General features: G+C 47.0%; 1 protein-coding gene and 1 long non-coding RNA gene across 2 annotated transcripts in view; both read left to right on the top strand.

Moving 5' to 3' along the window:
- Positions 1 to 1,651: 1,651 nt before the first annotated feature.
- Positions 1,652 to 22,158, top strand: part of PDPN (podoplanin) — a 35,488-nt gene continuing 14,981 nt past the window's right edge. The window contains 3 exon segments of the mRNA XM_003891148.5: positions 1,652 to 1,669; positions 1,671 to 1,762; positions 1,764 to 1,942. Coding sequence (XP_003891197.4) covers positions 1,652 to 1,669; positions 1,671 to 1,762; positions 1,764 to 1,942 — 289 coding nt within the window.
- On the top strand, positions 1,955 to 4,198 carry LOC116274195. The gene is made up of 2 exons (XR_004182790.1): positions 1,955 to 2,186; positions 3,355 to 4,198. It is a non-coding gene; the product is annotated as an uncharacterized LOC116274195 (long non-coding RNA).

The raw sequence follows: 22,158 nt of genomic DNA on the forward strand, positions 1-22,158 counted from the left end.
GTGCTGGGATTACAGGCCTGAGCCACCGCGCCTGGCCGTGTTTCAATCTTTTAAATAAAGCAGGCCATCTTTCTTTCTGAGTGTGACCTTGGAGTTACACATACGCAAAATAGATTTGCATCTATTCTCCATCTAACAGGCTCAACAGACAATGCACAGTTCCTCCTGTCAACAGACATTATTGACACTAGAGTCATAAAATGCATCTCCAAGATGGGGAAGTCAGTTCAAGAAAGATTATCTGTATCACTAGTTTTCTCTTTCCATTTCCAACCCCTTGGCTCTAGGGGTGTTGCCCCCACCCCTCATCTTCTTGGTTCAGGGGCTCAGCTCCTGTTTGTAGCCTCAGGACAAGATGTTACCAGGGAGATCTTTAGAAATGCAGAATCTCTCACTACCCCACAACGGAATTGCACCTGCATAACCAGCGCCCCAGGTAGATCCGGCTGAGAAGCTATGATGAAGGGTAAGGTTTACCAAATGTTCCTGGGGACAAGTTCTCCTGCGACACTGGTTTAAACTAGGAATTCCCAAAAGGTCTGATTAATGAGTTTGGAGTGGAACCCAGGAAACTGGGTATTTAAAACAATCTCTCCTGCGATTCTTAGAAAGTAAATTTATAATGGGGAGGAGTCAAAGATAAGCATCTGAAAACAATTTTCACCCAGTGTGGCGCTTCGAGACAGCGTTACGTTCTTTTGTTGAAAGGAATTTGTGGCATCTGGGAGTGGAGCAGAGACCACTTCCCAAACTCCTGTTCTTCTTCTTCTTTTTTTTTAAATTCCAACAATTCAGAAGGAATTAAAGTAAAAGACGTAAGTTCTCCGGTTGCTGATATCTGGTACCTGAGATCAAGGCAAGATTGCTTAAACCAGTAAAGTGAGGATTATGGGGGCAAACTCAGGAATAAAGAGGGTGAGCTCGGCCTGGAAGGGGACACAGGTTTGGCGACCAGATGGGTCACCAATTGGCCCGGCCTAATCCAACTGCGCACGCCGGTGGGCCACAGCATCGCAGGGCTGGATCTCCGGGTCGGGAGAGGCGGATGGAATTCAGCCTCTGCTTCAAAACTGCCAAAGCCACCCGCTCTGCCAAACTCCCCCACCAGCCAGCTCTTGGGCAGCCCCCCGGAGCCCGCCCGCTCCCGTCCCCGGGACAAGGGCGCAATTGACCAGCGCGGGCAGCCTCCGGCCCACCCAGATGACGGCCAACTTTTTTTTTTTTTTTTTAAGCCATCAAATTCAATATTTACAGGCACAACCCCATGCTTGGTTCTAAAACTACTGGCCACTCAAGGAACAGTTTACTTCTCACTTCTGCCCATAATAAGAAAAACAGACTTGTGCCTTGCTCTTAAAAGAAAAAAAAAAAAGAATAATAAATATAGGTTTTAAAAAATTTATATATAATTTTTAAAACCCCGTTTGTTGCATGTGGTCCCTTTCCCTCCTGTTGCTGAACCGAAGAAAAGCCTATTTTGCCAGGGCCCACAGTCCTGGCGGCCCCCGCAGCTGCGGCCCTGTAACTTTAAACCTGGCCTGAGATCATCGTTTTGGCGCCGGCCAAACAGAGCCCGAGGGCGGGCCTAGCGCGCCCGGACGGAGACCACCTTGCGGCCGACCCCGCTCCCCCGCCTCCTCGGGAGAGATAAATGCTGACTCCGCTCGGAAAAGTTCTCAACTGCAAAGTTTGCTGTCCGGCTGCCTGGGGTCTGGGAAGCTCGGGCACCCTCCCGCGCCGGGGCTCCTGCTTCCACCGCTCCGGCCCCCACCGTCGCGCTCCTCCAGGCTGGGCCTGTGGCCGCGGCGCTTTTTAATCTTCCCCCAGCGCAGAAACTTGCTGCTCGGCCCCCAGGAGAGCAACTCAACGGGAACGATGTGGAAGGTGTCAGCTCTGCTCTTCGTTTTGGGAAGCGCATCGCTCTGGGTCCTGGCAGAAGGAGGTAAGACCCAGCGCAAGTGGCTTCCTGCGGTCGCTGATGGGGACGAGCGAGCAGAGACTTGCTGGAATGCCCGGGCCTGGTATTATTCGAGGTTGTCCAGGGGAGCGCGGGGGAGCTGAGGGTGTGTGCGTGCCAGGCGGCTCAGCGCCGGAGGAGGAGAGGCAGCGGCTTAGCCGGTGCCAGGTCCCAAAGACGCAGCTGCGCGGGTGTGCAGGGAGGAGCCCCGGAATCCACAGGCTGCGAGGTGGGCAGCAGAGGGGGCCTCCCTCCGAGTCGGCAGCGCCAGAGAGATTGGGTGGAAGGTTCACAGTAGGCAGCCCCGCTTGCTGGCAGCAGTGCCTGGGGTTTCCTTACCATAGGGCGGTGTGTTGGAGGAATACGCACGCCTCGGGAGAAGCTGGCCCCATAGAATCGGGAGGGACGTTCAGGAGGGCTGGGGCCAAGAGGAGGGTTCCCCCCTCTGCGGTGGCCCTGGTCCCCCTTGAGACTACCTAGTCTGGTGCCCTGCCTGTTGGACGCCCTCAGCACCCCATCACTGGACTGGAAGAGGCCTCCTTTATCCTCTTTAGAGAGGATGGTGTGTGTGGAAAGGATCCAAGTGGAGGCTTCCGAGCGGTATGAGTGCATGAAGATTGTTACACGTTATGAACGTTGAGGTTTAAGTGGGTTTGAGCCACGTGTTCATCTTGGGCAACAACGACAGTGGCTGAATGCCTGTTGCTGACTCCTTAGGCTTTAAATGTATTGGATCCCATGTTGGGGTGGGGGCGTCCACAGCTTCTATTCTCCTTTGTCCGCTCCTGGAGCCTTACCTCTTCCTGCTGGGTTGCTGTGTTGGTGGTCTCCGTTGACATCTGTCAACATTTTGTTTCTTTTCTTGGGTTTTTATTTTTATGTTTCCTCAATAGAACACATGTTCCGAAGGACGCAGCTTACATCCAGCTTTGATTCCCCACAGCCAAAACAATGCCTGGCACATAGTAGTTGCTCACTAAATGTTGGTTGAAGGAATTGTAAGCTAATTCGTGATCTTTGGGGCTGGAGGTTGCTGAGCTGTGCTGTGAAAAGTAAACATTTTCCAAAAATTGAGGATCAACGTAGGCCTAGGCCCAGAGGAATACTTCTTGGAGAGGGAGTGGTTTGCAGGAGGAGTGCTCCTAACCTGGGCTCCTACAGTTGTCCACACAGACAAAAATACCCAATCTCAGGGAAATGATAGAGTGTACTGCTCTGTGCTGGGCTGTCTGCTTCAAAGGGACAGAGCAACTCTTTTTATAGGGGCCATGGGTTATTCGTGGCAGTCCTATCTTTGGAACTTCTCTTTCCACTGGAATATATACAGTTCTGTATTTTCAGTTACATTTCCTTTCTGGCGAGACAATGTGCAAATGACACCGTTTTGTGCTCACCAGGGCAAAGTGAGGGAGTGCCCTCACTTCAGCATCTCAGCCCTGCTAAAGAAAAAGCCGCTGGGTAACATCCTTTGTTTTTGCCCAGGGAAGCTTTAGCTGTGATTCTCTTCAGCCAGCTCCTGAATGTCAAAGGTACTCCTAAAAGATGGCATTAAAACCGAAAAACCATCGTTGGTGCTGGAAACTCCACTACTAAAGAAAGAAGTGGTATGGGGGGCTGGCTGAGTGAGGGTGGGTGCTGAGTTGCCTGGCTGCCAGAGGAGCAGAGGCCCAGCAGGGTTTTTGTCTGAGAATAATGAGCGAGGCGACTTGAATATGGATGAATAACATTACTGAGCGAGGCTATGGTTGGCTTTTGTTGGGGAGCTGGGCTGGGGGGGTAATTACGGTGATGAATTTTATGATCCTTTTCATAAGATCCTACGCCCTACTGGCTTTCCCTCCTCCAGCGTTATAATCTGGTTCAGTTTTATAATCTGGTCCCATGTGTCATCTCTTTGGGTGTTAGTGGATTCAAAGGAGATCTGTTGTCCACACATCTGGTGTTTTCTTCCTTTGTCAGGCCCCACCCTCATGCTGAACTTTCATCGGGAAGGCACGTTTTCGGGGCCTCTTCGTTGGACAGTTTATTTTGTGAGATTCTGCAAGCTGCTGCTCGCTGCTAACCCACATGTGCTTTTCCGGGACCAATCCACCCAGGATTAATCATGCGGCCAACAAATTTCCCTGTGATTTCCCCGAAACGCTTGCCAGTTTGGAGGCCCTGAAATCCTCATGAGTTGTTAAGAGTTTTTGTTGCACTGAAGGCACTTAATAAAGATCAGGTCTGTTAGAGGCTTTGTGAGGGCGGTCTCTGCATTGCACTGGTGTATAAGATCCAAAATAGCATTGAATATAGAAAAGCACAATTTAAAAAGTGTGTCCAGGCATGAGAAGACTGAGTCTGGACGTGGCCGAAGGAACTAAACCCCTGACTTTCTTTGGCTTCTGTAAAATGAGCAGCACCCGAGTGACTCTACACTGTAGAATTATAAGGACCCCAAGCCTTGGCGTGACAGTGGAGGGTCAGACCAAGAAAAAAGGACAAGACCATCCTTCCATTCCCATCGCCCGCCACATGCTAGGAATGTTTCTAGCTACCTCTTTGGATCCTTGTAACACCTGTAAATTACATGCTCTTATCTTGGAATATACCAGAACTGGGTTTGAAAAATAGGTCTAACTTCAAACCTCAAGCTCTTTTTACTACACTACTCTACCATCAAAAAAAAGAGAGAGAGAGAGAGAGAAAAGAAGAGCTGGGCACAGTGGCTCACGCCTGTAATCCTAGCACTTTAGGAGGCCGAGGCGGGCAGATCATGAAGTAAGGAGTTTGAGACCAGCCTGGCCAATATGGTGAAACCCCATCTTTACTAAAAATACAAAAATTAGCTGGGCATGGTGGTGTGCGCCTGTAGTCCCAGCTACAGGCTGAGGCAGAAGAATTGCTTGAACCCAGGAGGCAGAGGTTGCAGTGAGCAGAGGTTGCAGTGAGCCACTGCACTCCAGCCTGGCAACAGAGCAAGACTTCGGTCTCAAAAAAATAAATAAATAAACAAAAAATAAAGAGGTTGAGCTTGAAATTAAAGGTTAACCTCACTTTAAGCCCCTTAAACATAAAAACAAAATTTTCTAAAGATATGAAAATTCTTTCCCATTAAATGTTCTCCATAATATCCTTTTAAGAATGAAATTGTCACAATACATTAAAATAGGATTGATTTATTCATTCTGCAAATAGTTATTAAGCGTTTCCTGAGTTCTTGGTGTGTTACTAGATGCAGAATTTGAACTACATGCACTTTTGAGAGAGGCACACCTCACATTCTAAAGTGTGCCCTGCAGTCCTCACCAGCAAGGCAATGAATGTGCACTTTTAAATTCCATCGACTTATCTGAATATTTGTCATATTTCTGGCTTTGGAGAGCAGGCATGCCAGGTTATAACTTGTGGAAATACGACGCGGGGAGGAGGAGGGAGCAAGAACTGAACTACTCAGGATTACCCTGGTGAAATTCATTTGACGAATCTGAATCGGATCCTGTAGGGCTCTTCCAGGAGGCCTTGCCACTCTTGATGCCCCAAAACCTCTCAGGGAAATACCCGGTGTACACGTTTTATTGAAGAGAATCAACTGATGGAGGGTGCTGGACACTTCCAAGTGGACAGTTATTGTGATGAGTCTTAGGATTCTCATTTGCTGGGCAAGAGATAAAGCTCCGTGATTAGGCATTTTATACAGGGGCTGTGAGCTAGAGCCCCGGTAGGGAATAACTGGAATTCTGCCAGTTCCATCCAAGGCAGGAAAACAAGGTGACCGTTTCCTTCCCACATGTCTAACCCCAGCGCCCGTCCACCAGCCTGTTGGCAGCCAGCCAGTTGATGGCAGGCTCCCCTGAGTGTCGGCCGAAAGAGGTAGGAGGGCTCACCCTCCTTTTCATCTGGCTGAGTGTCTTTGCCTTGAGAATTGCTCAAAGATGGATTTGTCCTTTGAGGGGAATCAAGCTAAGTCCAGGGGGAAGTACGCAGGTATGGCCAACTCGTTCATGTAGTTTTTTGAGGAGCTGAAAGCTGACATTGTGAGGCAATGCTAAATTTAATGAACCAGTTCCCCCCCTCCCCACCAAACACACACACACATCCGGAGAAAGATGTGCTCTTGACCCCTGTCCAGAGGGGCCGGGCCACAAAGTGTCCCAGGCAGTAGAGGGAGACCAACCCTGAGCCACTGGGGTAATAATCACCATTGTTAATATTTGCACATGTACAAATGCCAGTCATGCAGAGTGTAAATGGGGAGCAGGAAAGGGGCATGCGAGAATATTTTTAACATGTTAATGAGAACAGGGCACTTCCCACAGTTCATCAGGGTGTCTCCATCAAGGAGAACACAACACAACTTGTATTTAAAAAGCTGCGATACAGCAAATATTGTCCTGCCCAAAAGAGAAGGGAATCCATTTGCCTTAGAAGAGAAGAAAGAGAATTTGCTGATGTTTAAACCTTCCCTGCCCAAAGAATTAACTGATTTAACAAATATTTATTATTATATCTATAATTATATATACATTCACATGTAAATATATAATATATAAATATACAATTATATATAAATTCATATACGTAAATGTATATAATTATATAAAAATTCATATGTAAATACATGTATAATTATATATAAATTCACATATAAATATATATAAATTCATATATATAAATATATATGTATATGTATATTTTTGAGACAGGGTCTCACTCTGTCACCCAGGCTGGAGTCCAGTAGCACTATCTTGGCTCACTGCAGCATTGACCTCCCGGGCTCAAGCGATCTTCCCACCTCAGCCTCCTGAGTAGCTGGGACCACAGGTGTGCACCACCACACCCGACTGTTTTTGTATTTTTAGTAGAGATGGAGTTTCACCATGTTGCCCAGGCTGGTCTCAAACTCCTGAACCTGCCTTGGCCTCAAAGAGTGCCAGGATTACAGTTGTGAGCCGCCACACCCAGCCAGCAAATATTTATTGAATAGCTACAGTGTAAGTCAGGCAGTGGGGAACAAGGCAAACCCTAACCCTGCTTATAGTAGGGATGGTGTCATGTGTGGTGTCTGGGGGTATTCTGATCTCAGTCAAGGTGGTTCTATGATGAATCAGAGATCTCTGCTTTGTCACAGTCTGGAAATTTATTCCACCTGATAGCTCCATCCTTTGCTTTTGTTGTAAATACAAAAAATAGCATCTTGGAGGTATCTGATTCCTGAGAAGGGCATGCCTTGGACAACAAATATGCATACAAAGCGTTTGAAAACAATTTCCTGTTCTAAATAAACTATTTGGTTTTCTGGCCTCTTATGAGCTTGGCTAATGGGAAACAGTTTGTTCTGAGCCAAATCTCCCCATAAGATTAAATGTGAATCTGTAAAGCTAAGGGATCTAGATTCTGAATGGCTGATGTTAATAGCACTAACAATATAATAACAGCTAGCGCTTAGTGTGTGTGAACCCCTTTCTAAGCCCTGTTTCATTCAGTCCTCACAACAGACTACTCGGCTGGAGCTTCTTGTATTTTATAGAGGAATTAAGAGACTCAGTGAAGTTCAGTAGCCCACACACAGACACGGAGCTTGTAAATGGCAGCAGTGAGATGTAAACCCAGGCTGCTCAACCCTAGAGCCCACACCCCTAACCATTTAGTTGCACAATCAGCTATGCTTGGAATAGCTTGAATCCGTGCCACTGAGGACACCCAGAAAAGTGAGAGGTTGATTCTTTCCAGTACTTACTACCTTACAGCAGCAAACCACTTGAATTGATTGAATGATTGATTGATTGATTGAGATGGAGTCTTATTCTGTCGCCTAGGCTGGAGTTGTGATCCCAACTCACTACAACCTCTGCCCCCCAGGTTCCAGCAATTCTCTTGCCTCAGCCTCCCTAGTAGCTGGGATTATAGGCATGTGCCACCACATCTGGCTAATTTTTGTATGTTTAGTAGAGATGGGGTTTCATCATGTTGGCCAGGCTGTCCTTGAACTCCTGACCTCAAGTGATCTACCCGCCTCAGCCTCCCAAAGTGCTGGAATTACAGGCATGAGCTACTGCGCCCGACCACCACTTGTTATTTTTACAAACATGATTTTTTTTCCGGCTTGTATTAACTTTGTTTGTTGCATACATAATGCTGATGATGAGTATACTCAATGCTGGGAGTACCGAATCAAAGATGCTGTCCCTCTCCCCTTAAGCATTTACAGAGCACACACATTAAGTTAGAGAGGAAGCATACACTGTGATTGCAGCTTGCAGAGAGAGGCAAGACAGGTGTGTGCTTTCTACACATGTAGAAAGAACATACAAGGCAACAGATAAAGTCGTGTCCTGCATGGCACATGCTGTTGTCTGTTGCTAGGGATTTAGAGATAAGAGAGAATCTTGGAGTTGGGAGGAGCTGCAAAAAGCCTTGTGGGGAAGATGCGACTTGACTTTGGCTGTGAAAAATGGTGGGGTTGGTTGGACCAGGTGGCAGGGACAGTTGGTCTAGGCAGAAGAAACAGCTTGAGCAAATGCGTGGAAATTAGATCGGTCCGGGTTTTTTGTGGGAAGAGTCGTGGGCATTGAGGGCTGGCAAGAGTGGTGAAGGCTGGGAGTTAGGAGAGTTGAGTTGGGCAACGGCAGGAAATTGGGGAGACAGATGAGTCCATGCTGAGTGGAAGGGCGGATCTTTTTCTGTAGGCAGAAATAGAGAATGGGAGTGGCTCATGAATGCTGGTTGTCAGAAGATAATTAGTGAGGAAGGAGCCATAGGAGACTGAATCTAGTTTGTGAGACCAGTCTAGGGGCAGGTGCGATGGCGGGGGTGGGGGTCAGGAGGTAAAGAGGCAAAATGTGGCGACAACAGAAAGTGGGGATAAGACCAAATTTCTTTTCTTTTCTTTTTCTTTTCCCTCCCTTCCCCTCCCCTCCCCGAGATGGAGGCTCACTCTGTTGCCCAGGCTGGAATGCAATGGCACGATCTTGGCTCACTGCAACCTCTGCCTCCCAGGTTCAAGCGATTCTCCTGCCTCAGCCTCCTAAGTAGCTGGGATTACAGGCACCCGCCACCACACCTGGCTAATTTTTGTATTTTTAGTAGAGACGGGGTTTCATCATATTGGTCAGGCTGGTCTCGAACTCCTGACCTCGTGATCTGCCCACCTCAGCCTCCCAAAGTGCTGGGATTACAGGCATAAGCCACCGCTCCCAGTGAGACCAAATTTCTAGGAATAAGAGCCAGCAAGACTTACAGTTCAGCATTTCCTGACTTGTTACTAGTCACCTCTTCGAGCACTCATGATTATATTCACACGTTTAAATTGATATTAATTCATATACCATAAAATTAATCCATTTAAAGCAAACAATTCAGTAGTCTTCAGTATAGTCACAGAGTTACTCAACCATCACCACTATCAATTTTAGAACATTTTCTTTTTCTTTTTCTTTCTTTCTTTTTTTTTTTTTTTTTGAGAGAGTCTTGCTCTGTTGCCCAGGCTGGAGTGCTGTGGCGTAATCTTGGCTCACTGCAAGCTCCGCCTCCCAGGTTCACGCCATTCTCCTGCCTCAGCCTCCAGAGTAGCTGGGACTACAGGCGCCTGCCACCACGCCCAGCTAATTTTTCTGTACTTTTAGTAGAGATGGGGTTTCATCGTGTTGGCCAGGATCGTCTTGATCTCCTGACCTCGTGATCCGCCAGCCTCGGCCTCCCAAAGTGCTGGGATTACAGGCGTGAGCCACCGCGCCGGACCAATTTTAGAACATTTTCATCACTCCCCTTTCCCGAAAGCGCCAAACCATCAGCAGTCATTCCCATTTCCTTCTCACCCTAGACCCTGACCACCATCGATCTACTTTCTGTCTCTATAGATTTGCTTATTCTAGATATTTCTTATCACTGGAATCATGCAATATGTGACCTTTTGTGCCTGGCTTCGTTTACTTAGCATGATGCTTACAAGGTTCATCCATGTTATATAGCATGCACTAGAATTTCGTTCTTTTTAAAAATATTTTTTAGAGATGAGGTCTGGCTCTGTCACCCTGGCTGAATAGTGGTGGCACAATCATAGCTCACTACAGCCTCAGATTCCTGGGCTGAAGCCATCCTCCTGCCTCCGTCTCCCAAGTAGCTGGGACTACAGGCTCATGCCACCACACCAAGTTTGTTCAACTTTTTGAGGAACTGACATTCTGTTTTCCAAAGTGGCTGCGCTATTTACAGTTCCACCAACAATGCATGGTGTTCTGGTTTCTCCATATCCTCACCAACACTGTTTTCTTTCTCTGTGTGTGTGTTTATGTTGTAGCCATTCTACTGCATATGAAATGACATCTCGTAGTTTCAATTTGCATTTTCCTAATGATTAGTGATGCTGAGCATCTTTGTATGCACTTCTTAGCCAATTGTATATCTTTGGAGATATGTTTGTTTAAATCCTTTGCTCACTAAAGTTGGGTTGCCTTTATGTTGTCGATTGAAAGCCTCCTTTATATATTCTAGATATTAAACCCTTAAATATATGAATTGCAGACCTTTCTCCCATCCTATGGACTGGGTTCTCTTTTCAATTTCTTGATAGCGACCATTGAGTAACATTTAAAATTTTGGTGAAGTTAAACGTGTCTGTTTTTTTGCTTGTCCTGTTGGCGGTGCGTCATCTAGGAAGGTATTGCCTAGTCCAAGCTTACCAGGGGTTTGCTTTTATAGTTTTAGCTCTGATATTTGGGTCTTTGATTCATTTAGAGTTCATTTTTGTGTGGGCCATGAAGTAGAGGCCCAACTCCATTCTTTTGCATGTGGGTATTGAGTTGTCAAGGTACCATTTGTTGAAAAGATGGTATTTTTTTTCTTTTTTTTTTTTTTTTGAGACAGAGTTTCGCTTCTGTTGCCTAGGCTGGAGTGCAATGGCACGGTCTCGGCTCACCGCAACCTCCACTTCCCGGGTTCAAGCGATTCTCCTGCCTCAGCCTCCAAGTAGCTGGGATTACAGGCATGCACTACCACACCTGGCTAATTTTTGTATTTTTTAGTAGAGTTGGGGTTTCTCCATGTTGGTCAGGCAAGTCTCAAACTCCCGACCTCAGGTGATCTGCCCGCCTCTGCCTCCCAAAGTGCTGGGATTATAGGCATGAGCCACCGTGCCTGGCCAAAAAGATGATTCTTTCTTCACTGAAGAATCTTGGCACCTCTGTCAAAAATCAATTACCCACAAATGTATAGGTTTAATTCTGGATTAAATTGATCTATATGTCTATGCTTCTACCAGTAGCACCGTCTTGATTACTGCAGCTTTATAGTGAGTTTTGAAATGGAAGTATGAGTCTACTTTGTCTTTACTAAGATTGCTTTGGTGAGTCTCCTCTCTATTTTAATTATTTGTGTACATATCTTGTCCCTTAGAGAAGAGAGTGCTTAAAAGAGCACATGGTAGGTACATAGTAAACATTTGGCAGGAAGAAGAGGGAGGAAACAGGATAGACGCATAGGAATGACAGAAAGCAGATAATAGAAGCATAAAAAATCAGGAGAGATGAGAGATTAGGAACCAACTTGGGAAGGAAAAGGCATTTATATGCCTGACTCTAGATATGGTGAGTTTGAGGTAAATAGTAAGACATCCAAATTGATGTATCTGATGAATACCTGGGAAGATAGTCATCTAAAGAGTGTCAGAGCTAAGCCCTGGAGATGAAGTTTGCTGCCTGAATTTCCCGCTACATGAGAACAAAGCGAGAAAAATGGCAAGGGAAGAACAGAAGAGATCCTCTTAGCCAAAAACAACTACTTTCTAAAAATCTACCAAAGCACACTTCAAGGTCCTAAACCAGGCTTGGGATGGAGGCCAAGGGATGCTAGTGGAAACGGCCACATTCTCTACATTCCTGCAGGCCTCGTCCTCCTGGGCTCACAGCTGGGCTGTCTGAGCTGCGTGGGGTGGACGGTGAGGTCAGATGCAAAGGGGCTTCTTGTGTCACTCTTGCAAAATCAGGGCCTGCTCAGCTGACAGCCCTGAGTGAATCAGCTCAGATTTCCATTCAGTTTCCGAGCAGACAGGCAAGTGCTTCCCAAACACACCCCACTGAGAAGCTCTGCTCCAGGACAGCGCTTCTAAAGCAGGTTTTTGTCATTTGGTACTAAGTGGCCCTGCCTAGAAGGGGAATGTTCATGACACCAGCCTTAGCTGAGTTCCAGAAAAGTCTATTACAGAGCTGTGATTTCAGTCTACGAAACTGTGAACTCATTTCCTCTTGGACTGAGAATGTTCTGCTTTGGTCAAGAGAGAAACGTATCCCCAGGTTGAGTAATCTTGGTTGAAGCTGTAATCAGCAGCCTCTGATGTGAACACGGAGCAGTTCTGAGCCATGTTTGTGCTTGATGAGTGTGTTGATTTCACTCCCATGAACTCTGAAAACGATGAATGTCATTCATCCATTCATTCGGGCAGCGGAGACTGTGCTAGTGGCTGGGCCATAAACTTACAGCAGGGTGGGGCCTGGCCCTCAAGGAACTTGCAGATGCTGTTAGGGAGAAGGTAGTAAATGCCAAAATGTTATCAACTTCTACGCTAGTTTAGAGGAAATTACTTCCTCCTGGCAACGTGGAAGAGCTCTGAAGGGAAGGGGGTTTTACCTGGGCAGTGAACGAGAGGTGGGGTTTGGAAGGGCACTGATAGAGCTAAAAGATGAACCTGCAGGTGCCCTTGGCAGCCCCTCCTCAATAATCTACAGAAGCCACCATCTAGGGCAGCTCAGTCTACTCCAGACCTTTCTTTAGGAGTAGAGAGGAATATAACCGGGAGCTTGTCAAGAGTAATTGGTGCCTGTGAAGACACAGTGGTTGGGAGCATGGGTTTGAGAGTCTGAATAGACGGTAATGTCTAATCCATGCATTGACACTTGCTCATTTCATGGGCAGTTGACTTAACCTCTCAGCCTCACCATTGTCAGCTAAAAAATGAGATGATACTAGTTTGCGAGGCTTCTGTAAAGAACAAGAGAGTGGCCGGGCACGGTGGCTCACGCCTGTAATCCCAGCACTTTGGGAGGCCGAGGTGGGTGTCGAGACCACCCTGGCTAACACAGTGAAACCCCCGTCTCTACTAAAAATAATAATAAAAAAAATTAGCCAGGCGTGGTGGCGGGCGCCTGTAGTCCCAGCTACTCAGGAGGCTGAGGCTGGAGAATGGTGTGAACCCAGGAGGCAGAGCTTGCAGTGAGCCGAGATCACGCCACTGCACTCCAGCCTGGGCGACGGAGCGAGACTCCGTCTCAAAAAAAAAAAAAAAAAGTTCAAGAGAGCATGCATCTGACACCACAGTTTGCACAGTCTCCTGTACATCCAACAAATAGCACTCGTTATTAAAACACCTTGTGGATTGCCTTAGAGGTTAAATGCAAAGATCTGTGAAAGATACACATGAGATTTAAATTCCTTTCCCTCTTGAAAGGGGAGAGAGGATAGATCTGACTGAGAGATAATGTCATACCTGTATTATGTCGTAAGGATCTTATATCCTGTCCGTTCTTGATGGTGTGGCTGTGAGCAAAACATCAATATTGAATTTGCCTAGTGATTTTATGTGACTCCTTGCTATTGAAAGGAAAATGGAGTCCCTCTCACTGGCCCCTCTTCTTCATTGCCCAGTTCAGCTGCAGAAACCCTGAAAATGCTGCCCTCAACTTTGGGAGGTGACCCAGAGGGGACACCCCCCAGCCCACCAAGAGCCCAAAGCAAACTCTAGGGCATAGGGTACTGTGCAGACTGCCTCCCAGCTTGAACTCAGGGAACGTGGTTTCACATCTTCACGTGCTGGGTTTCTCCTGATTTCTCCAGAGGAACTAGTGACACGCATCTGATCTCCTCAGCTTTGACATGCTTCTCTTACATTTTACGGAAGAGTCACATGCCCCCAGTGCTGATAGCACACAGTCAGTTCTCATCTCATCATTGGCCTCAGCCTGCAGGGGCCGACAGGACCTGCCACAGTGAGTGGGCATGGTGCTGCTCGTGTGAAATCAAACGGCAGCGCAGCCAAGTTGCCCTTCGCAGGTGCTGTGCTATCTTCAGCTACGCCATCTCTTTCATTATGGGGGAAGGTGTTTAACAACTCGAGGGTGAAGCCTGGTGCCTGGTGGACAGTGGCAGGGACATAAATACAGAAGATAATTTTAAAGAAGTGTTCCGGCCAGGTGCAGTGGCTCAGACCTGTAATCCCAGGACTTTGGGAGGCTGAGGCGGGCAGATAACCTGAGGTCAGGAGTTCGAGAGCAGCCTGGTCGTCATGATGTAATCCCATCTCTACTAAAAATAAAAAAAAAATAGCCTGGTGTGGTGGCAGGTGCCTGTAATCCCAGCTACTTGAGAGGCTGAGGCAGGAGAATCGCTTGAACCCAGGAGGTGGAGGCTGCAGTGAGCCAAGATTGTGCCACTGCATCCCAGCCTGGGTGACAGAGCGAGACCCTGTCTCAGAAAAAAATGTTCTACCTGAATGTATAAATGTACTTATGCTGTCACTCAACAGGCATCTACTAAATACCTACCATGGTGCCAGACTAGCAATCTATGGGGCACTGTGGACTTTAGTTAGCGCTATGTATGCCTGGAGGAAAATTCAGTGAGGGGACATGTCTGTGGGTACGGAGTGGCAGGCAGGCCAAAGCCTAGATTAATTCACAGTTCTCTAGATTTTCCAGGGCCAAACTTTTGGTCCAGTAAGCAATTTACCAGGCTCCATGGAAGGGGTGAAGGGGGAAGAATGTTCACTGGCCACATCAGTGATTATGCCGATCACACCCAGTGGCCGCTGGAAGTTGAGGGCCCATAGCTCTGGGTTAGGGAGTGGCTTTCTTTGTGTAAAGAAGCTTTGGGACTTCAAAAGTTAGTGGTTGCATCAGTAGTCCAGACGAGGTCAGGCGTGTTCAGGGTGGTGTGGCTGTAAGCAAAACATCAATATTCCAAAAGAAGGCTTCAACACTAGGTCAGGAGATGGGCCAGGCTATGGGACACAAGGGGCAACTCAAAAGGTGTGGTTGAGGCCGGGCGCGGTGGCTCACGCCTGTAATCCCAGCACTTTAGGAGGCCGAAACGGGCTGATCACGAGGTCAGGAGATGGAGAACATCCTGGCTAACATGGTGAAACCCCGTCTCTACTAAAAATACAAAAAAAATTAGCCCGGTGTGGTGGCGGGCGCCTGTAGTCCCAGCTGCTCAGGAGGCTGAAGCAGGAGAATGGCGTGAACCCGGGAGGAGGAGCTTGCAGTGAGCCGAGATCGCGCCACTGCACCCAGCCTGGGCGACGGAGCGAGACTCTGTCTCATTAAAAAAAAAAAAAAAAGGTGTGATTGAGAGAGGGAAAATTCTGATGCCTTTCTCCTGATTGCGGGAACCCTCTTCAATGATGACTGAGGGAAGCAACGGCAAGCAGCGAAGTTTGGGACGTTTTTGAACTGAGCGGAAGGACTGTAGAGAGATGTGAGCACCTCAGTGACTGCAGCGGGTGGTTGGCAGAGGCTGGAAAATGTTGGAGGTTGGCACCTTTCTACGGTTTGGGGTGTGTTTATTTTCAGGCTTTTGGGCTCAGTTTTGCGATGTGATAGAAAAATAATATACAAAAGCCTGTGTCTGGGCAAAGGAACAGAAGTAGGTGTTTTTGTCTTCCAAATAGACATTTTAACATCTCTTCAAAAGCATAACTTTATCTCAAATGTAATTGGGGAGGTGCTAGAATTAATTATTAGTTATCCTAGAGTTTGTTTTATAGGGGAAAATCAGAACTTCCTAGAATATGAATTAAAAAAAATTCTGCTTCTCAGCAGCCACAAGTCATTCCAATACCATTTCATCATCTATCTACAAAGACATATTTATTTGTGCATTTATTTATTTATTTATTTAAAAATTTATTTTGAGATGGAGTCTTGCTCTGTGGCCCAGGCCAGAGTACAGTGGTGCGATCTCAGCTCCCTGCAAGCTCCACCTCCAGGGTTCACGCCATTCTCCTGCCTCAGCCTCCCGAGTAGCTGGGACTACAGACACCTGCCACCACGCCCAGCTAATTTTTTGTATATTTAGTAGAGATGAGGTTTCACCGTGTTGGCCAGGATGGTCTCGATCTCCTGACCTGGTGATCCGCCCGCCTCAGCCTCCCAAGTGCTGGGATTACAGGCGTGAGCCACCGCGCCCGGCCCTTTGTGCATTTAGACACTAGGGCAGCCCAAGATGCTAGAAAACACTGAGCAACATGAAAGACTCCTTTAATCTGTTGACTAATACCCTAGGTTTCCTTTGAAAATCCCAAGGGTAACTCAGCTTGTAAATTGTTTACTTTAAAAATCAGCGTCACCAGTTCAGGATAAAATGCTGTAGAAACTGCTCCAGCAGTCAGATTAGGGAGCTGCAGGTCCGCAGAAATAGGAGTGGAAGAAACTTTTCCCTCACATCAAGATGGAAACGGCACAGGAGCTCCTTAGCTAAATTTTATGTAGAGGACTTAACAAGATGAAGTCCCCATCTAAAGACTCAGCATCGCAAAAGGAGAGCCTTACTTTGTTCAGTAGATCTGTTTCTACCCTAAATGTTGTTTGTCAGTAGAGCTGTGACAGGTGGTAAAATGAATTCCCACTTTGGGAGGCCAAGGCAGAAGGATTGCTTGAGCCCAGCAGTTTGAGACCAGCCTGGACAACATAGTGAGACCCCATGGTCTACAAAAAATAAACCAAATTAGCCAGGCATGGTGGTACATACTTATAGTCTCAGCTACTTGGGAGGCTAAGGTGGGAGGATCACTTGAGCCTGGAAAAATCGAGGCTGCAGTGAGCCAAGATTGTGCCACTGCACTGTAGCCTGGGTGACAGAGGGAGACCCTGCCTCAAAAAAAAATTCTACTGGATTCGCATTTGTTTATTTCTTTTCTTTTTTTTTTTTTTTTGTTTGGTTTTTGAGACAGTCTTACTCTGTTACCCAGGCTGGAGTGTGTGGCAGGCACTATCTCCGCTCACTGCAATCTCTGCCTCCCAGGTTCAGGTGATTCTCGTGTCTCAGCCTCCCAAGTAGCTGGGATTACAGGCACAAGCCACCACGCCCAGCTAATTTTTTGTATTTTTAGTAGAGAAAGCGTTTTGCCATGTTGGCCAGACTGGTCTCGAACCCCTGACCTCAGGTGATCTGCCCTCCTGGGCCTCCCTAAAAACTGGGATTATGGGTATGAGCCACCGCGCCTGTCCCGCATTTATTTCTGATTGTCAGTGGGTGATGACTTCAAATACTTCCCAGCCATCACCTGCCCAGTTCTTTCCCTCCTCACTGCCACTGTCCTGTGTAAGCACCAACCCCTCTCCCTTGTCTTGACAACAGAAAGAATCTAAGCTTCTGTCTGCTTCAGCCTGATCCTGGCACCTTCCCTGATACACACAGTCCACTCACTTACTTGAGTTAGAGTGGCCTCTGGGACTCAACTGAGGTCACCCCCGCCTCAATATCTCCAGGCTTCTCTTCACACTCCAAACGCAACTGAAACCCCGTCCTTACACACTTCTACAGAATCACCGCTCCACACCTCTCAGCCCCATCTCTGTCCTCCTCAGCCCCTCTACCTGGCCACACTGACCACCCACCCTCCCGTGCAGCGCCCCATGCTCGTTCTGGGCTTCGGGGTTAGTTAGCACCGGCTGTTCCCCTGTCTGGAACTCACCCATTCACTCAGCAGCTGCTTACTGAGTGCCTGGTATGTGCCAGGGATTTCAGGCATTGTGGACATTGAGATGAAGCAGCCTTTATCGAGCTTATATTCCAGTAGGACAGACAAGTAGTGAGTAGGTAGCAGGGTGCGGATAAGCACTCAGGTATATGTGCTGTGGAAGAGGGGAGGGGTACTCGCTTAAATGGACAGTCCAAGAAAGTGCCCCTGCTCCTTTTTTTTTTTTTGAGATGGAGTCTCCGTCTGTCACTAGCCTGGATTGCAATACCGCAGTCTCAGGCTCACTGCAACCTCCGCCTCCAGGGTTCAGGTGATTCTTGTGCCTTAGCCTCCAGGGATTCCCCTGCCTCAGCCTCCTGAGTAGCTGGGACTACGGGTGTGCGGGACTATGGGTGCGCACCACCACACCTGGCTAATTTTTTGTATTTTAGTAGAGACGAGGTTTCACCATGTTAGCCAGGATGGTCTCGATCTCCTGACCTCGTGATTGCCGGTCTCAGCCTCCCAAAGTGCTAGTAGGATTACAGGCATAAGCCGCCGTGCCTGGCCAGAAAGTGCCCTTTGAACAGAGATCTGAAGGCATGAGGGAAGCTATCTTATGTGTTCAAGAAGCTATCTTTTTTTTTTTTTTTCTTTTTTTCAGGCAGAGTCTTGCTCTGTCACCCAGGCTGAAGTGCAGTGGCACAGTCTCAGCTCACTGCAACCTCCACCTCCTGGGTTCAAGCGATTCTTGTGCCTCAGCCTCCTGAGTAGCTGGGATTACAGGCATGCAGCAGCACACCTGGCTAATTTTTGTATTTTTAGTAGAGACGGGGTTTCACCATGTTGGCCAGGCTGGGTTCAAACTCCTGACCTCAAGTGATCTGTCCACCTGAGCCTCCTAAAGTGCTAGGATTAATAGCTTATTTGATGTGTTGCTTATTTGTTTATGGTGACCCCACTCCACTCCAGGAGTACTCAAGTCCTTGAGAGTGGAGACCTTAGCTGTTCACTTCTGTCTCTAGTGCTGAGAATGTGGCCCAATGCATAGCAGGTGCTTGGTAAACATTTGTGGAAGGAATACAAGTGCTGGGAGCTGAGGCTGTAGAGGTGAACTCACGAAGGCTTCAGTCTTGATTTTTGCTGCTGCCTTGACTTGCACAGTTCAGAGGAGAGAGGGCTGCTGCTGCTCAAAGAAACACCTCCTTTTAGAGCAAGTCACACCTTCCTTCTAACCTGCTGTTGCTGAAAGTTTAGATTCATCCAGATTTCTCCTGGGAAGGGGACACGCTGGAGGAAGTCAAGACTGTGCTCATTAAATAAGACTGGAAGATTCTAACAAGATGGGATTTCATAAGAGGCAGTGAGGTGCCAGGGGAAGCGATGGTTCCTGACTACCAGGAATTTGATTTCTGGGAAGATGAGGATGGCACGTGGGCAGAAGGGGAAGGATCTCAAAACCCAGGGAGGGAGGGAGCAGGCATTTTAGCCCAAAGCTGCCAGAGGAGCACATCACGAAAATGCACAGCTGCTTTTTCGTTGTATGTGTGAGTCCAGGGATGCGGTCAGAACATTGGGCTTTGTGTCCGCTAATGAATCCCATGAACTTGGCACATCACTGAACTTTTTTTTTTTTTTGAGACAGAGTTTCGCTCTTGTCAACCAGGCTGGAGTGCAATGGCACGATCTCAGCTCACTACAGCCTCTGCCTCAGTTCAAGCAGTTCTCCTGCCTTAGCCTCCCGAGTAGCTGGGACTACAGGCCTGTGCCACGACACCCAGCTAATTTTTGTAATTTTAGTAGAATACAATGTTTCACTATGTTGGCCAGGCTGGTCTCCAACTCCTAACTTTAGGTCATCCACCTGCCTTGGCCTCCCAAAGTGCTGGGATTATAGGCATAAGCCACCGCGTTTGGCCACATCACTTAACTTCCAACCTTGTTAAAGAAACAATAATTCTGACACTTGTTAAAACTGTAAGGAAGACTTTAGTCAAGACCACTCTAATAAGGGCCATTGCAGTAGGGAAGAGAGCTCAGGTTCACTTCTGGGTAAAAGGAAAAGTGGGGGTTTTGTAGCCCATAAGCAGAATGAGGGGGTCAGTGGGTGGAAAATTCCTAAGAGATGTCCGGGGGGGATTCTTGCTAAACTGGCCTAACAAGATTCTTTCTGAAGGCAGGCCAAGGGCCTAGCCACCACAGCACTGCTGTGAAATCAAGTCAGTTGGGAGACACCATGTAAACCCTACATTGTGAGTAGTAAATGTGGGTGAGAGGGTGTTAGGACAATGAGGTATCTTCCACGTTAAGTGGAATTTCCAATGCTGTGTCAGTGCCAGATCTTGAACAACCCCAAATGCACCTGTTTGAATACTTACTTTTCCTCCTTGCCCTAGACACTGAGTTTTATTCTAGCTACTCCCTGGTCACTGATTTAACTCAGCAGCTGTCAGCTGATGTGAGGAGGAATTGGGAGCTTACAGTGAAGAGAGCACGGATTTAGAAACAGGTTCTGGAGAGTCTGCAGACAGAGGGCCACGTGGAGAGGGGACAGTTGGCAGTGTCCAGGCCACTTAACCACTTAAGCTGGGCCTTGTGCTGAGAAGTTTCTCCTGTAACTATGACATACTATTTGTTTGTTTCTTTGTTTTGAGACCATGTCTCGCTCTGTCGCCCAGGCTGGAGTGCAGTGGCACGATCTTGGCTCATTGCAACCTCCGCCTCCTGGGTTCAAAGGATTCTCCTGCCTCAGCCTCCTGAGTAACTGGGACTACAGGCATGTGCTACCATGCCTGGCTAATTTTTGTATTTTTAATAGGCACAGCATTTTGCCATGTTTTTTAGGATGGTCTCAAACTCCTGGCCTCAAGTGATCTGCCCGCCTTGGCCTACGAAAGTGCTGGGATTACAGGCCTGAGCCACTGCACCCAGCCATGACATAGTATTAGAAAGAAAAGATTTGTCTCAATGAGAGCTGGTTTTGAAGCAATGGGGAAAAGAGAATTTATCAGGGTGATTGGCCAATCTTTTGGGGGGGAAATTATATTTCTCTTTTATTATACTTCAAAATAAATGTAAGACAAATAGAAATATTAAACATAAGAACAGTACCGTAAGGAAAATATAGGTGAATATTTATGTGGTCTTGAGGAAGGGTTTGTGAGTGTGACGTCAAAGAGAAGACAAGTTTAAGAAGTTTGACTACTGATATAGCTTGGTCATTTGCAAAAGAAAGATGTAGATGCCAACTAGGGAAAAAAAATGCCAGCAGCATTTAGGCCAAAGAGTAAATTCTTAAGGTACGAAGAGTGCTTACAAGAGGGAATGCCGTGCAGAGAAAAAACTGTCACAAAAGAAGACAAATGGATGAAACGTCTCGCTCCACAAATCAAAGAAGTGTAAATAAAAACAGAAGACTGAAAACACTTATTTAAAAGATTTTTATTAAGAATTTGGACTATTACAATACAATTACAATAACAGCCTGATTGAATGTTCCATCTAAACTCTAAAGTACTTTTTTTTTTTTTGTCTCCCAGGCGGGAGTGCAATGGCTCGATTTCGGCTCACTGCAACCTCTGCCTCCCGGGTTCAAGTGATTCTCCCGCCTCAGCCTCCCATGTAGCTAGGATTACAGGTGTGCACCACCATGCCCGGCTAATTTTTGTATTTTTAGTAGAGATGGAGCTTCATCATGTTGGCCAGGCTGGTCTTGAACTCCTGACTCAGGTGATCCACCCGCCTCAGCCTCCCAAAGTGCTGGGATTATAAGCGTGAGCCACCACACCCAGCCAACTCTGAAGTATTTTTAAAGAAATGGCAGGCCGGGCACAGTGGCTCATGCCTGTGATCCCAGCACTTTGTGAGGCTGAGGTGGGAGGACTGCTTGAACCAGGAGTTCAGGAGCAGCCTGGGCAAGGTAGTGAGACTTCTTCTTTACAAATATATATATATATAAAAATATATATAAATAAAATGAGACCTCATCTCTATAAATACAAAGGAAAGAAAGAGAAGAAAAGGAAGGAAGGAAAGGAAGGGAAGGGGGAAAAGGGAAGGAAGGAAGGAGAAAGGAAGAAAGAAAGAGAAAGAAGAAAGAAAGAAAAGAAATTCTGTTTGAAAAAGAAATGCCCACTTTGGGAGGCCGAGGCAGGCGGATCACCTGAGGTCAGGAGTTCGAGACTAGCCTGGCCAACATGATGAAATGCCATCTCTACTAAAAATATAAAAATTAGCTGGGCATGGTGGTGTACACCTGTAATCCCAGCTACTTGGGAGGCTGAGGCAGGAGAATCCCTTGAACCCAGGAGGTAGAGGCTGTCATGAGCCGAAATTGTACCATTGCACTCCAGCCTGGGTGACAAGAGTGAAACTCCATCTCAAAAAAAGAAATGCCATCCTGTAATATGTGCAATCTAAAGAGTTATTAGACATGAATGCAAAGATAAAACGTATTCATGGTCAGTGATTTCATATAAATAAGCATTGCTTAAGTTTATTTTTTCTCAAAATTAAGAACCCCAAGAGACAGATGATTTATCAAATTATCTTCTCC

The sequence above is a fragment of the Papio anubis genome, chromosome 1, assembly GCF_008728515.1.
Source record: "Papio anubis isolate 15944 chromosome 1, Panubis1.0, whole genome shotgun sequence".
In the NCBI taxonomy this organism is placed as follows: Eukaryota; Metazoa; Chordata; class Mammalia; order Primates; family Cercopithecidae; genus Papio; species Papio anubis.